This window comes from Bufo gargarizans, chromosome 2, assembly GCF_014858855.1.
Source record: "Bufo gargarizans isolate SCDJY-AF-19 chromosome 2, ASM1485885v1, whole genome shotgun sequence".
Taxonomy (NCBI): Eukaryota; Metazoa; Chordata; class Amphibia; order Anura; family Bufonidae; genus Bufo; species Bufo gargarizans.
In genome coordinates this window covers 220,902,741-220,917,348 of record NC_058081.1, presented here as the reverse complement: position 1 = coordinate 220,917,348, position 14,608 = coordinate 220,902,741, and the positions used below count along the sequence as shown (strand labels likewise).

General features: G+C 44.0%; 1 protein-coding gene across 11 annotated transcripts in view; it reads left to right on the top strand.

The window, feature by feature from the left end:
• The window catches only part of SFMBT2 (Scm like with four mbt domains 2), a 263,727-nt gene that overhangs the window by 197,409 nt on the left and 51,710 nt on the right, over positions 1-14,608 (top strand). For all 11 annotated transcript variants that reach the window (XM_044280033.1, XM_044280032.1, XM_044280036.1 and 8 more), the window contains one exon: positions 1,301-1,414. In XM_044280033.1, the coding sequence (XP_044135968.1) occupies positions 1,301-1,414 (114 nt within the window). The remainder of the gene's footprint in view (positions 1-1,300; positions 1,415-14,608) is intronic.

The window sequence follows — 14,608 nt, the reverse complement described above, 5'->3', positions numbered from 1 at the left end:
GAGCCTGCAGCACTGCCATTTTTACTTGGCTCCGGCTTAAAGTACTGCCGCAGGTCACAATCGGGTTGTGCTGTGTCTTCGGAGTTTTCCCCATGGCCGTGGGGAGACAGAAGGATACAGCACTCGTGCCTATCATAAAGCCCCAGGAAGGGATGAGGAAGCTGATTGGCTGCCTAAAACTGGGCGCTGAGTGAAGGACCTCTGTGTTTAGTACTTATTTGTAAAGTAAAATAAGCATAGCATTAGCACCAGAATGTTTTCTATAATTATAGCATTATTGTACTTTATTTGTTTTTCTTTGTGTTTCTATCCATGGCAGCGTGCACCTGCACATTGGGATGGGCTGACTGACCCCCTTTTTTTGCATCTGTATTTATGTGGCCATTTCCCTCCACTGGCTATGCCCCCAGGAATTAGGTTTTCTATCTGGCAAGTAACCAGGTATAGCTTTATAATGTGACAATGTAGGTGACTAGCCGATTAGTTCCTTCCCTATTAAAGGAGTTCTCCTAGAATGTGAGGAGGACTGGTTGCACCTATTTGCTGAGCTGCCTAGTGGGGTGAGGGGACTGGGTCTCACTACAGACTACACTGCTCTACAGTAGAGGGTAGTGATGGGATCCTGCCATCATGGCTGAGCAGCCCGACAGGAAGACTCACTAATATGTAGTACATGCATGTGCCAGAGTGCATGCATGTGCCCCAGCCTTTTACCCCTCAAGGGAGCTCTGCAAGTGGAGGCAACCAGTCCTGCTCATGTTTTAGGACATGTTGCTGGTGGCCATTTCAAATCATTCCCGGAATACCCCTTGAATGATAATGCTTGTAGGATAGGAAGAACAGAATGTTTTGTCCCCTTTTCCCTTCTATTAGCTTTTAAAATAATGTTGATAACATTCATATGTATACAATATAGGTAATGCTTAAAATATCCTGAAAGAACTATACATGGCATACAGTTACTTCCATATATTCATATGCCGAATACTTATCTACAGTGTAAATTGCAGCTGATTGTGGTTTATATCAGTGGAAGGCAGGATGTCTATTGGGGGTTATGACGGCACTGGAAACTTTCTGCAGTTTTCCCACCCAGGAGGAGCATGTTTGGAGCATGTGTTTGTGCCTGTCAATGAAAGAACCTACCCGCTACATTTAATTGCAGAAGAAAAGGAGAACACTAAAATGTATCCATCAGCCTTATTTTCCCAAGGACAACCCTTGGATGAGAGTCAGTATATGTTACAGTATCTATGCAATGCAGTACTTCATTGTACAATCATTTCTTCACACATTTTAGGTCAGGTGAAGCCAGTTCCGGAGTATATTGTTGATGTGGAGTCCATGAATATTTTCCCTGTTGGATGGTGTGAAGCAAACTCATATCCTCTTAACACGCCGCAGAGAGCAGTGGGTATGTACTTCTAAATCACGTATACCATATATATATATATATATATATATATATATATAGAGAGAGAACTGAACTGCGTATTCCAAATGAGGCCGCACCAATGCTTTGTATAGTGGCAATATTACATCCCTGTCCCGCGAGTCCATACCTCTTTTAATTATATATATATATATAAAATGTGAATATCGTGCAAAAGTTCATTTATTTCAGTAATACAAATTAAAAGGAATTGCATTAATGCAGCTTAAAATTAGAATTTTGTGAAAAGGTTCAATATTTTAGGGTCAAAGTGTCACACTCTAGTCAGCTAATTAATCCATACCTACCTCAAAATAGTGACTTTGGGGTTTCATAAGCTGTAAGCCATAATCATCCAAATTATACCAAATAAAGGCTTGAAATATTTCGCTTTGCATGTAATGAGTCTATCTCATATGTTAGTTTCACCTTTTAAGTTGCATTTCTGAAATAAATGAACTTTTCATGATATTCTAATTTTTCGAGTTTCACCTGTGTGTATATATATATATATAGTCAGATATGTGACTTCAGTGTAACCTCTTGAGCTCAGAATAATCCGTGCTCTGTTTACTACTATATAAAATGGTCCAGACTGATATATATACTGTGTGTATATATATATATATATATATATATATATACACACACACATACATACACATACAGTATATGGTATATATGGCGTGTATAAAAAGCTTAGAATATAGTGAAGTATATACAAGAAACACATTCATGGAGTTACTGTAAAACATTTGATACCGTATGTGAGAATGTCTGTCTGTTTCATGAAGAGTAAGTCACAAATCAATTTTTCATAGTTAAGTGCATTCTTAATAGCAGTTTCATGGATGAGTTCCGTCCTCAGCTCAGAGGTGTTGATGATTAATGACAGTAAAGTAACACAGTCACACTGCTAAGGGCTCTTTCACATATACCCGGCGATCCAGCTCAGTTTCTCTCCAGCGTGGTGCAGAAAATGCCAGAGGGATACTGAAGCCAGAAGTGATCCCATAGTTTTATATGGGATCATTCATATTTATTTGGCACATCAGTTGTGATGCAATTAGCGCCTGACAGAAATATTGTGCACACTGTTTTATATTTTTTATCTGTGCACTAATATGAATATACACAAATAGTGGCCAGGCACCACTATATACTCTATGTGCACAGGAAGAGATATGATAGAAGGGATGCTTTATCATGTACTGTGGATTACAGAGAGACTGGAAGTCACCAAGGAACTTTGGGAAGATGTATTTTGACAATAATAATTAAAATCGAGTGTGAAAAATTACCTCTCAGGGTGAATTTACTCACTGCAGATTGTGATGGAGAAATTTCTTTGTCTCATGAATCATAATGGGGCTTACGGAAATCCACGGTTTCCCTAAAAATAGCCCCAGTCAGATGAATGGAACTGATTTTCAGTTGTAGAAATTTCTGCTATAAAATCTTAGCATGAATATGCCCTTACATCAGCAACATGAATTCAGAAAATAAACTTTTACTATATGATATTAAAATAATATTGTAATAAAATGTTGGGGAGAAATATAGTTTAGCACAAACTGTTTATTGTGCATCTTGTGAACAGCAATATAAAACCCTCTCCTAATATATTGATGAATTCCCTCATGTCCTATACATGTCAGTTTTTATAGCAAGAGATGATTGGATAATTATTGCATGTGTTGTATCAATTCTCAAATCAGTCATCCATGACCTACATGTAATAAAAGCAGGGCAGAGCGTTTCATTCCAAATGCATAGTTTATTTTTTAGTTGTAGCTTGTGGGAGTCAATGAAGTATGGATTGGAGTGGAAATGTATCAGATGTCCTTTTTCCTCTGCGCAAAAAAACATACATGTTCACTTTGGAAGCAAATTCGGAATTTATGGTATGCCTCTGATATACTATATTTCCCGCACTATAAGACCCACGCTCCACCACATGGTCAGACAACCAGAAATTTGAAAAAAATTATGTTTTCTACTTATTAAAGTTTCCTTGGTGATTTAATGATGTGGAGGGGCCAATGTCAGTTACTTACGCACACAACACTATTGCATAAACACCTGACAAACACATATCTGCTATATGCAACTCTTTTATATGCACACAACAAACACAGCTGTACTACATGTACACAAAAGCATCTATTCTACACACAGTCCTGCTACATACACTCACACACAGCTCTGCAACACACACACATAGACATAGGGTACATTTTCAGTAATAGACATACCAGTAAAGTACATCTTTAGCAATAAGAATATGGTACATCTTTAGTAACAGGTATAGGGTACTTCATTTAATAGTAATACCCCCTGCTGAAGGTCCTCTCCAAGCTGCGAGAAGAAAGCTGTGCACTGAAAAGACCTTCCATGATGTCACCTGGGGGTAGGGCCAGATGGGAAGTGCAGCGTTATTCATTTTCCTGCACTTCCCATCTGGCCCCGCCCACCAGTGACATCATGGAAATTCCTTGTAGTACAGTTTTTTTATTTTTTATTTCACAGTTCTCTGCTGCATGTATTGAAGCTCATTCAGCCTTGTCTCCTGCCGGCACTGATCTCACACCGATCGGTGTCAGGCAGGAAGAGAGAGAAGTGAGCAGATCCACTTCTCTCACTGATGGAGTGCTCAGCCGGATCATTAAGGAAGAAGTCGCAGACACTCTTTAGCAGGATTTTTTCTTGCTAAAAAGTGTGTCTTATAGTGCAGGAAATACAGTATATATTGTTTTCTCAAGCTTAAAAGCTGATTTTTTTACTTGTTAAAGGAATGCACACAAAGTACCAAAATCTTCCTGGAAACTTCTCCAGATATTATTTTTTATTATTAATATGAAATTATTATTATTAATTTGTATAGAGCCACCAACCTACAAAGCTCTTTACATAGCATAATACTGGATTTCCACATTGTAATGATTACAAGACAGTCCTGGTGCAGACAAGTGAAACAGTGTTTACAAGGTCCATCTGGTAGGAGCGTCTGAGTTTACAATGTATAAAAAAACTGAAAAATAATAAAGCCTGTAATATACTGTATATACTCATAATTTCAATATGCCTTTAAAATCCTTTTCCATTCTGGAGATCCTCATGACTCCAGATGTTTTGTCCGTAGAGGCCTAATATCCCACAACAGAACATGATTGCCACAGAAACTTAGCATGATATAATGGACAATGTATCATTATATCATAATCGTAACAAGTGTCATCGTAAAGTTATAACTGCTTCCCAGAACACTAGAAGCCATGTCTATTATTAAAATGAGAAAAACTGTGGGGAACTAGAAAGCAAATGTGTATTCTAATGTTACATCAAATCAAGGGTGTACATATAATTGAGCCCATCAGTGGGGCCTAAGACAAAATGGAGCAGAAACAATTCATATTGGTTTACAAAAAGGTGTAGGGCTCTTATACCATGTTTTTGATATTGTATTGTGTTGAAGTTTGTATATTCGCGCCTTTATCATGCAAACCATAGTGCTAAGTTGCATAATAGCTTTTAATAGCAAAAGCTTAAAAAGAACCTGCCACCACAAAATGCAGTGCAATCTTCAGGGAGCATGTTAGCAGATTAATATATAGCTCTGCGGGAAACACAGATCTTCAAAAAGTACAGATGATGTCTGTGTGATGTCCGTAATTTATCAATTTTTTTGGGACAAGAATGGATGTGTCCCTTTAAGTTTTTTTTTTTTTGATTTTTAAAAGCATGACTCAAAGCAGTGGACTGTATAAGATATTGGAAAAACTCTTTGCTGACTTTGTATGTGTTCTGCCACTCCAGCGCCATACTCTGGCCACAGGCCCTGTGGTCCTTTCAGCTCCTACAATGATGACATCATGACTACCATCCATGTGACCACTGTTGCCAGCCATTGGCCTCAGCGGTCACATGCTGTTCATGGACACAGCTGAGGCCAGTGAGAACATTATCGTTGCTGTACTACAGGGTGGACCACGAAAAAGTAGCTCGGCTCCAATATCTCCAAATCAAACTGCCTAATGGTAGATCTGTCTTAGTTGTCATCTCAGTTTTAATTTTTTCAGAGCCACGGAAAGCTGAGCTCTGATTAGTTGCTATGGACAACTAAGACAGATTTACTATTAGGCAGTTTGATTTGGAGATATTGGAGACAGCAGGGGCATAACTACCATGCTATGAGGCCCAGGACAAGAGGGGGCCCAGTTGGGATCATCTCCTCTTCTGCTAGGAGTGAAAACTTGGTCAGAACTCTACCTTCTAAAGAAACAACATTTAGAAAACGAGGCAGTGGAAAAAATGGCCCTAGGGTTTAGGTGGAAACCTTTCTGTCCTGTGTTGGGGGCCTGGTTTGATTCTTGCTATGGGGCCCTTACTTCTCTATGCACGCCACTCGGAGGCGGGCTACTTTTTTGTGGGCCACCTTGTAGCAGAGCCCAGAGTGGCCTGGACCAGACCAGCAGGAAATATGAAATATTGTTTTATACAACCTCTTGCCCCATGACAAGTTTTTAATAATACTGGAAGGGGAGTTGGGGAGGGAAACAGGCACCAGGTCATCCCGTTCTGAGCTGGTTCGATGTGTTAGTATGTACCAACACCAGCAGAGGGACTAATTTTCATAAGTTAAATTGGGTTTCCTTTGTTCTGGGTAGCCCACTGTATCAAGATTTCCAATGTTAACAATTAGCCTCTGTGCTCCTAGCATTTCAGCTATTAATTGGAGGTATTTGCTCCCAGTGTACACCTGCATCAGAAAACGGATGCTATAATACTGGCACACAGTTGCATACGTTTCCCATAGTGTCTTACTGTAAAAAATGAGAAGTGCAGCCATTACATCATGCAAATTTAAAGCACCCTTTAAAGCAGTTCTCTTAGTGTTGGTGGTGAAAATAACCATATGTCACACTAACATTATTCCTACGTATAGATCAGCAGACAATCTTTGTGAAGTTTGCACATCAGCTTGTACTTGTGTGCTTTGTAATATGTGATGCTTTTTCTCAGATGACAATATCATTACGACATTGCTAACAATTTGGAGGACTGTTTGGGAAGCCATGTCTGTGACACCTGTTACACTCATTTTTCATCATGCTCTTCCCTTTAAATCCTGTTTCTGCATATGTTCTCTGCAACTAATTGCTGGCCCCTGAATGGGACGAATCGTGAGAACTGTAACAAAAGATCCACATTCCACGATTTTACCAATGTGTTCTGCACAGAGCTTGACACTGTAAACGGATTCCACACTCCCGCATATATGATAATCCCAGTGTTAAATTCCCAGGCTTCAGCGTCCAATGGATAAGCAGCAAAAATGCGCAAAAGCTTTACAAATTGTGTATATTTGAAATATGACTTTTCACTGGCTTTTATTACTAAGCCATTAAACTTAAGTTAAACGGAGCATTAGGCAAATCTCAAATCGGAGTCACATGCTCAGATATAAATTACCCAGCACTCTGGCCAATTTAACCATTTCCAATTACTCCTGTAAGTGGCAGTAATGCACCCAGATTTTCACCATAAACAGACACAGCCTGGCAACACCATATGATCTGAGCAACTGGGAGACTGTCATTTTGGCAGGAGTTCTTGAAGCTGTTATGTAATTAGATACACTGCTCCGTTCATTCAACGATTCGCAGGGAACATAACAGAGGCGAGGCAGTCCGTTTAGCTGTATGATTAACTACACACTCACACATTCCTGACCTCCACACAACACAATTAGGGTAATTGTTGATCAATTTAAATTATATATAACATTTCTCACTCCCTTAGGTACAGGACAGAATTGCAAATAAGCTATGTAAAAGGTTGGTTGTTTCTAATGTCACTGGCCATTAGCAGTTAACTCTGACAACAGATGTATCTAAGAACCAAATGTTACATGAACAGCAAAGCAAGAGATACAGTTGTTGTGTTAAATAACCGGGTATGCCAAAATGACTTACTGTAATAGTGAATAACATCAATGACTGAGCTTAAAGATGGATGACAAGATTACATGTCACCACTTTTCTCCTATGAAATGAACATTTGCAGGATACAGATATTTGGAATGCTTCTAGAAATAGACCTATAATCAATGTCGTTGGAAAAGATTTGTCAGAGCTGTGGGGATTAATTTTTTTAATAGTCTTTATTTATAGAAGACATTTTAAATGTAAAAGAACATCTCAAATCCCAAAGGGATACATAGACACAGACAACTGAGCAACAAATCCAAATTCCAGTACTCATACAAAGATCACTGGTCGGAAAAAAGAGCATTGTAAAACAATGACTTTGTGTTGATAAACCATTAAGCAGTCCCGTTATAGTTAAGGCATATTGACGAGTACAAGACTAGACAACCATCCACACACACATTCATACAACCTGGAGTTCCGAATTCCTGCACTTAAAATCAGATAGTACCCTGTGCACATAGCCACAGTCCCCAAATCTGGTCAAACCTATCAGGAATCCCCCTTGCTGCAAAAGTGAGTTCGTACAACTGCAGGTCAGAATTTATTAGATGAATCCACGCACCCAGGGTAGGGGTCTTAGGTGGTTTCCAATTCAAAAGGATTGTTTTCCTCCCATAGAACATGAGTAGGCGGAGTAGATCCTTTCCATATTTGGTAGGTACTATTTCTGAAACCAATCCCAACAGGCAAACTATAGGGGAGAGTATCCCCGGGAGCCCCAACTTTGAGGAGACAAAATCACAAATCTCACTCCAGTACCGCCGCACCGCCGGACAAGATCATACCATATGATATAAGGATCCTCTCGGCTCTCCACACCTGGTGCAAGAAGGGTCTGGGTGTCTACGCATATGATACAGACGGACTGGAGTGAGATAAACCCTGTGTAACCACTTAAGCTGGATGAGCTGATCACGAGCGTTTATCACCGTGTTCTTCCATACAGAGCTCAGTTCCTCCAGGTGAGACGCCTCCAGGTCTGGGATATCAACCCTCCAACGCTCGAAGGAGCAACAGAGCGGTGAATCCTGCATTTTCATAATTTCAACATAAAACAATGAAATAGGTTTATACGGTTGCTTCAACCGAGCCACCGATTTAATGGGGCCACAAGGAGAAGGATTTAAATTGGGTCTCACAGGCGTGCCTCAGCTGGAGATACCGATAGGAACATGTATGAGGCAATTTGTATTCCCTGCGAAGGCTCTCAAATGAGCAGAAGACCCCATCTACATATAATTGAGTAAGGTACTTCACACCCCTTTGAGGCCAAAATTCATATTCAGATAAGTGAAACAGTTCTTTCAACTGCTTGTTGCGCCACAATGGAATATATGGGGACCAGGTATCGCCTCCCTCATCCTCGATGTGTTTCACCACAAATTTATTCCAGGCCATCACCACCGTGGCCATAGCTTCAATGTAGTACAGGACTGAATTCCCTCCCCCCCAGTATACCAAGTTGGCTAATGCCTCATAAGAGCCCACAAGAGCCGCTTCTAATACCACTGCAGGATTATCGGCATCTGCCCTAATCAACCAAGAGGCATACACTACCCCCCCCCCCCCCCCCCCCCCAGGTTATATAGAGCTTTCAAGGATTTCCTAGCAATGCACGGGTACTGATGGTTCCACAAAAAGGGGGAGACAATCTTATCTAGAGAATCAAAGTGACTGCGGTGGATCCTTATGGGAGCTGCTCTGTAAAGATAAAGATACTAAGGCCATTTTTATCATATTCGTTCTACCTATTAACGTCAGCGGTAAATTTTCCCAAGCTTCCAATTTACGAGTAATATACTCCATAGTAGGGACTACATTAAGCCGATAGAACTGTCTAGGGTCTCTGTGTATCTTAATCCCCAAATAGACAAAGCAATCTACTACCTTTAAACGCGACAGGGGCGTTATATCTGCAGGATCTAACTCGTCTATTAAGCAGAGGCTGGATTTACTCTAATTGACCTTGAGGCCCGAATAATTCCCAAAGCCATCTATTGTTCCAAAAGTGCTTCCAAGGATGGGCCTGCATCTGCCAAATAGACCAGCAGGTCATCAGCGTAGAGCGAAATTTCCCGCTATAGACCATCCCTCAATCAGTCTCGATCCATTGACTAGCTGAGTCAAGGGTTCCATAACTAGGGCAGATAACATAGGTGACAAGGGACACCCCTGCCTAGTACCTCTATGCAGACCAAAGGGGCGGGACAGGTACCCATTAACCCTGACCCTTGCCATGGGAACCTGGTACAATAATTTCACCCACCTTATGAAAGATTGGGGGAAGCCCAGACCACGCAGCGTCTCCCACATAAAGTTCCATTCAAATGCCTTTTTATTATCGAGGGATGCAATCACTCAGGATCCTGCATTATCGTGTGAGACCTGTAAGTTGGTAAACGATCTTCTAAGATTAATATCAGTTGTCTTACCCGGCATAAAACCCGATTGGTCGCGATCTATCACAGACAAGATTACATCCCTGAGTCGTCTAGCTAGGATTTTCGCATCCACATTCAAAAGGGAGATTGGTCTATAGGAGCTGCACTGGTCCGGAGGTTTCCCAGGTTTGTGAATCACCACAATGGTCGCCTCCATGAATGACGGGGGCAATCTGTTACAATTAAACGCATAGTTGAAAAGTTTCAACAATCGCTTGCTTTGCCTATCCACATCCGCCTTGTACCATTCTAATGGGAAACCATTCGGACCAGGAGACTTCCCAACCATCATACTATCTATTGCTGCCCTAACTTCCCCCTCCTCAATGGGCGCGTCCAGAAAGGATCTGTCCGAGCGGGAAAGAGGCGTAAGCTGGGCGCTCTTCAGAAACCCCTGAATATCACTAGCTGTAAACGGTGTTTTAGAGGTATATAGGTCAGAGTAGTAACCGGCGAATAGAGCACAAATATCCTCCAGCTGGGAAAACTGGACACCCTCCGTATTAGTAATAAGGGAGACCACTGTCTGAGGATTTTCTGTTTTCGCTAAATACGCCAGAGCCCTCCCGTTTTTGTCCCCTTCTGAGAACACCACTTGTTTCTGATACAATAGCTTCTTCTGAGTATATTCCAATAAATGAAGGTGATATCTCCTCTGGGCCTCCTCCCACATCTCACGGGTTTCTGGGCCAGGGTTCCGAGTATATTCACCCTCCTTATTGGCTACTTCTTCCTCTAGTTTAGTCCTAGTACTCACTAATTCTTTCCTATGTGAAGCAATGGCATGTATAAGAGTGCCGCGTTGCACGCTTTAAAGGCCTCCCATTCAACAGCAGGATTAACTGACCCCTCATTAGAAGCCCAATAATCCGCTGCGCCCTCCAAAACTGCACAAGCCACAAGGTAAGACCTCCAACCATCTAGCATTGAGACGCCACTGCCTCGCCGGGGGTGCCAGCGGTATCGTTAAAATCTGAAGTAACCACGCATGATCCGAGATACCTCTTGGGAGGTATTCCACCCTAGACAGCCACGGCAATAGCTCCCTATTAACAAACACCAAATCTATACGGGACAAGGTATCAAAAGAAGCCGAGTGACAGGAGTATTGACGGTCACGTGGGTGAAGAAATCTCCAGCCTTCTCTCAGGTCATGCGCATCAGCCCAATTTACAAGTGACCTATTATGCGAGACCTGAGGACGAAGTCTATCTGCAATTGGATCCAGCACTGCATTATAATCACCTATCATAATTAGTGGGTCAGTCGGTAAAGTTGATACCTTCCCCATTATGTCATCTAGTACTCCTCTTTGAAGGGGGGGGGGGATGTATATGTTTACCACTATGTAGTCCCTTCCCCGTATAGCAGCGGAATGCAACTGAAAAGGGATTGATTTGGACACCAGGACAGAGATCCCCCCCTAGCGTAGTTACTATATACAGCGTGAAATGATGATCCTACCCAAGGACGCTTCAACGCCAGCCACATTTGGCCTCTCAAGTGGGTCACCTGCAGTAAAACCACATCTGGGGAGAATTTCTTCAAGTAATTAAATACAAGAGATCTTTTCACTTTGTCATTAAGCCCCCTGACGTTCCAGGAGATAAACTTACAGGTTGCCATCATGTTACAAAGCCGACCATATAAGTCAGAAAAATCCCAGGACATCCAGGCCAGACACACCCACACTCACACCACAAGACAAGACACTAACCAGGGGTCAAGTCCTGGGAAAAAAAGTGTGGGAACTCACCCAAGATGCAATGCAACCCCCCCCCCCCCCCCCCCGCATACAATCCCACACAGCAGCGCCCCCCCCATACAATCCCACACAGCAGCGCCCCCCCATACAATCCCACACAGCAGCGCCCCCCCATACAATTCCACACAGCAGCGCCCCCCGCATACAATCCCACACAGCAGCGCCCCCCCCGCATACAATCCCACACCATAGTCCCCCCATCATACAATCCCACACCATAGTCCCCCCCCATCATACAATCCCACACCATAGTCCCCCCCATCATACAATCCCACACCATAGTCCCCCCCATCATACAATCCCACACCATAGTCCCCCCCATCATACAATCCCACACCATAGTCCCCCCACCCCATCATACAATCCCACACCATAGTCCCCCCATCATACAATCCCACACCATAGTCCCCCCCCATCATACAATCCCACACCATAGTCCCCCCCCCCATCATACAATCCCACACCATAGTCCCCCCATCATACAATCCCACATGGCACACCTCACAGAATTGTCAGCCCCCTCCACAGGCTTCACATGTCCCTCTCAGGCAGACACTCTCCCCTGTCAGTGCTAAAGACGCTGGTGCGCAGAGCAGCCATGCCTGACCTTCCTGCTGTAATAGAACTTCTGAAGCGCGCGCTGGCTGTCGACCCACGTGACCTAGAAATGTCACATGATAGTGTGACGTCAGAAGGTCCGTTTGGTGTCTGGAGTTTAGACACTACCCTTCTGTCCTGAGGACAGCGATATAAACAGAAACAGATCACCATGGAGATGAGCGCTTCACTTCCACAATGGAACCGCTCATCTCAGTGCCTGCCCCGCCGCCGCACACTGCCTGCCCCGCCGCACACAGATGAAAGGGAACGGCGTTCCTGCCATGAAAAAAGTGCAGGAACGCCGTTCCCACGCGTTCCCCCTGGACTCGACCCCTGACACTAACATATAAAACAAATCTGAAACAGGTGAAATAAGTCTCGTAGAAAACTCCCCCCTCCCTGCCCAGACCACCCAACCTATCTGAGCCCAGTAACCCGAACTAAGACTAATAGCTTTCCAGCCAAATAAGGGATCAGGAACAGTTAACGGTTCCCAACTTTAACATGTTGGCCATAGCAATGCAGGGATAGTGAAGAAGTTCAGTGCAGATATAATGCACATCCGTGGAATATGAAAAGGTCCAGTGACCTGGGGACCCACATAGACTCAGCCTCTCCTGTCGAGCCAGTCCGCAGCCTCCTCCGGAGTGGAAAAGAACCTAGCAGTCTCTCCATCTTGAACCCGAAGATGTGCAGGGTACAACATTGCATAACGGAGGCCCTTCTCGCGTAGGCGGGCCCTCACAGCTGTAAACTGGCGTCGTTGCTTTTGAACCTCCGAGGAGAAATCCGGATAAAATGAGATCTTTGAGTTCCCAAACTTAATCTCCTGTATCTGCCGAGCTGCCGCCAGAATAGTATCACAGTCCAGGTAATTCAGGACTTTTAGTATAAATGGGCGTGCAGGTGCCCCAGGCGGTAGGGGTTTAGTAGGTATCCTGTGCGCTCTCTCAACAACAAAGGTAGTGGAAAGGCTAATGGGATCCAAACATTCTTTGATAAGCTGTTCCGCAAAAACTTCAGGCAATGCACCCTCAGCCCTCTCAGGAAGGCCCATGATACGTATATTATTCCGCCTGTTCCGGTTTTCAGCATCATCAACTTTCGCCTGCAGGAGTTTTACTTGTTGCTGTAGAGCTCTGACCTGGTTTCCCCCTGAGTGGGCTACATCCTCCACCTCTCCCAGTCTTCTCTCCACTTCTGTGGTCCTGTCACGAATTTTATCAATGTCATGCCTGAGACAGGTGAGGTCAGACTGCAGGTGGTCTATTTTGACTGTAAGCGCAGATTGGCATTTTGTAATTGCTGACATTATTTTACTCAAATCTACCCCTTCTGGATCAGAGGGGTCACCAACCTCCTTATCTTCAGTTTTACTCATGGCGTCGACAACCAATTTGGAGAAAACTGGGCCACCGGAACCTACTGTTTTGCGGCCCATGTATAAAGAAGCAGCACCTGGCCACCAGAGCAGACAGATAGTCCAGGGGAAACCACTGAGGGCTAGTAACTCTTACCCCAGCGGATGAGATGGCTGCAGCAGACGCCAAATTTGTAGAGAGGCGCTACAAGCACCTGAAGAGGAGCCGCACCACAATCCAGGCCTCCAGACACGTAGATCTCCAGGGGAAGAGACAGGAGATCATCAAGAGCGGATCCAGTCCTGCCGGTGGCCAGATATCAGGGCAGACTGTCTCTCAGCCGCACCGCCTCAACGCCGGCAGGACATCAGGTCAGGGAGCCGCAAAGAAGAAGCGCCGGCCTCCCCACAGAAGAAGGCCCAAGTGATGACGCCTCCTCTATCCGTGGCGTTTGTGCAGGCGCACACTGCAGATGAGCGCTGCCGGTCGGAGACACAGGAGGACCGCGAGGAGAAAGCAGGAGGAATTGGGTCTCACCAGTCAGCTCCCAGGCTGAACCCCGCACGCACCGAGTAGAGTCGGGCTCCAAGATGGCGACCGGCGGCACAGGCACCAGGTATGTAGTAGGCCGCACTGGAACGCAATTGCCGATACTGAGGATGAGGGTCCCAAAAGGAGCCAGGCCATTGTAGACGGTCCCACAGCCTGCACCCCGCTGTTCTGGAGCAATAAATCCTGCGGATGTCCAGGATAAGGTCAGGATAGTGGAGGAGCTGCAGCAGAGAGCGTCCTCACTCCATGATGGCCAGACCATGCCCCCGGGCTGTGGGGATTTGCTTTGGTATTTAAGATTAGCGGGTGGAGCACAGAGGCAAAGTACAAGTTCTTAGTTCAAAACATCTGTATTTATTCACACGTGAAAGCAAAACAAAAACGCAAGTTTTCGTTCACACACATAAAATGTTCATATACAAAACAGTCACCTTTTCTCCTGGGTGTTACTTCACACCCAGTTC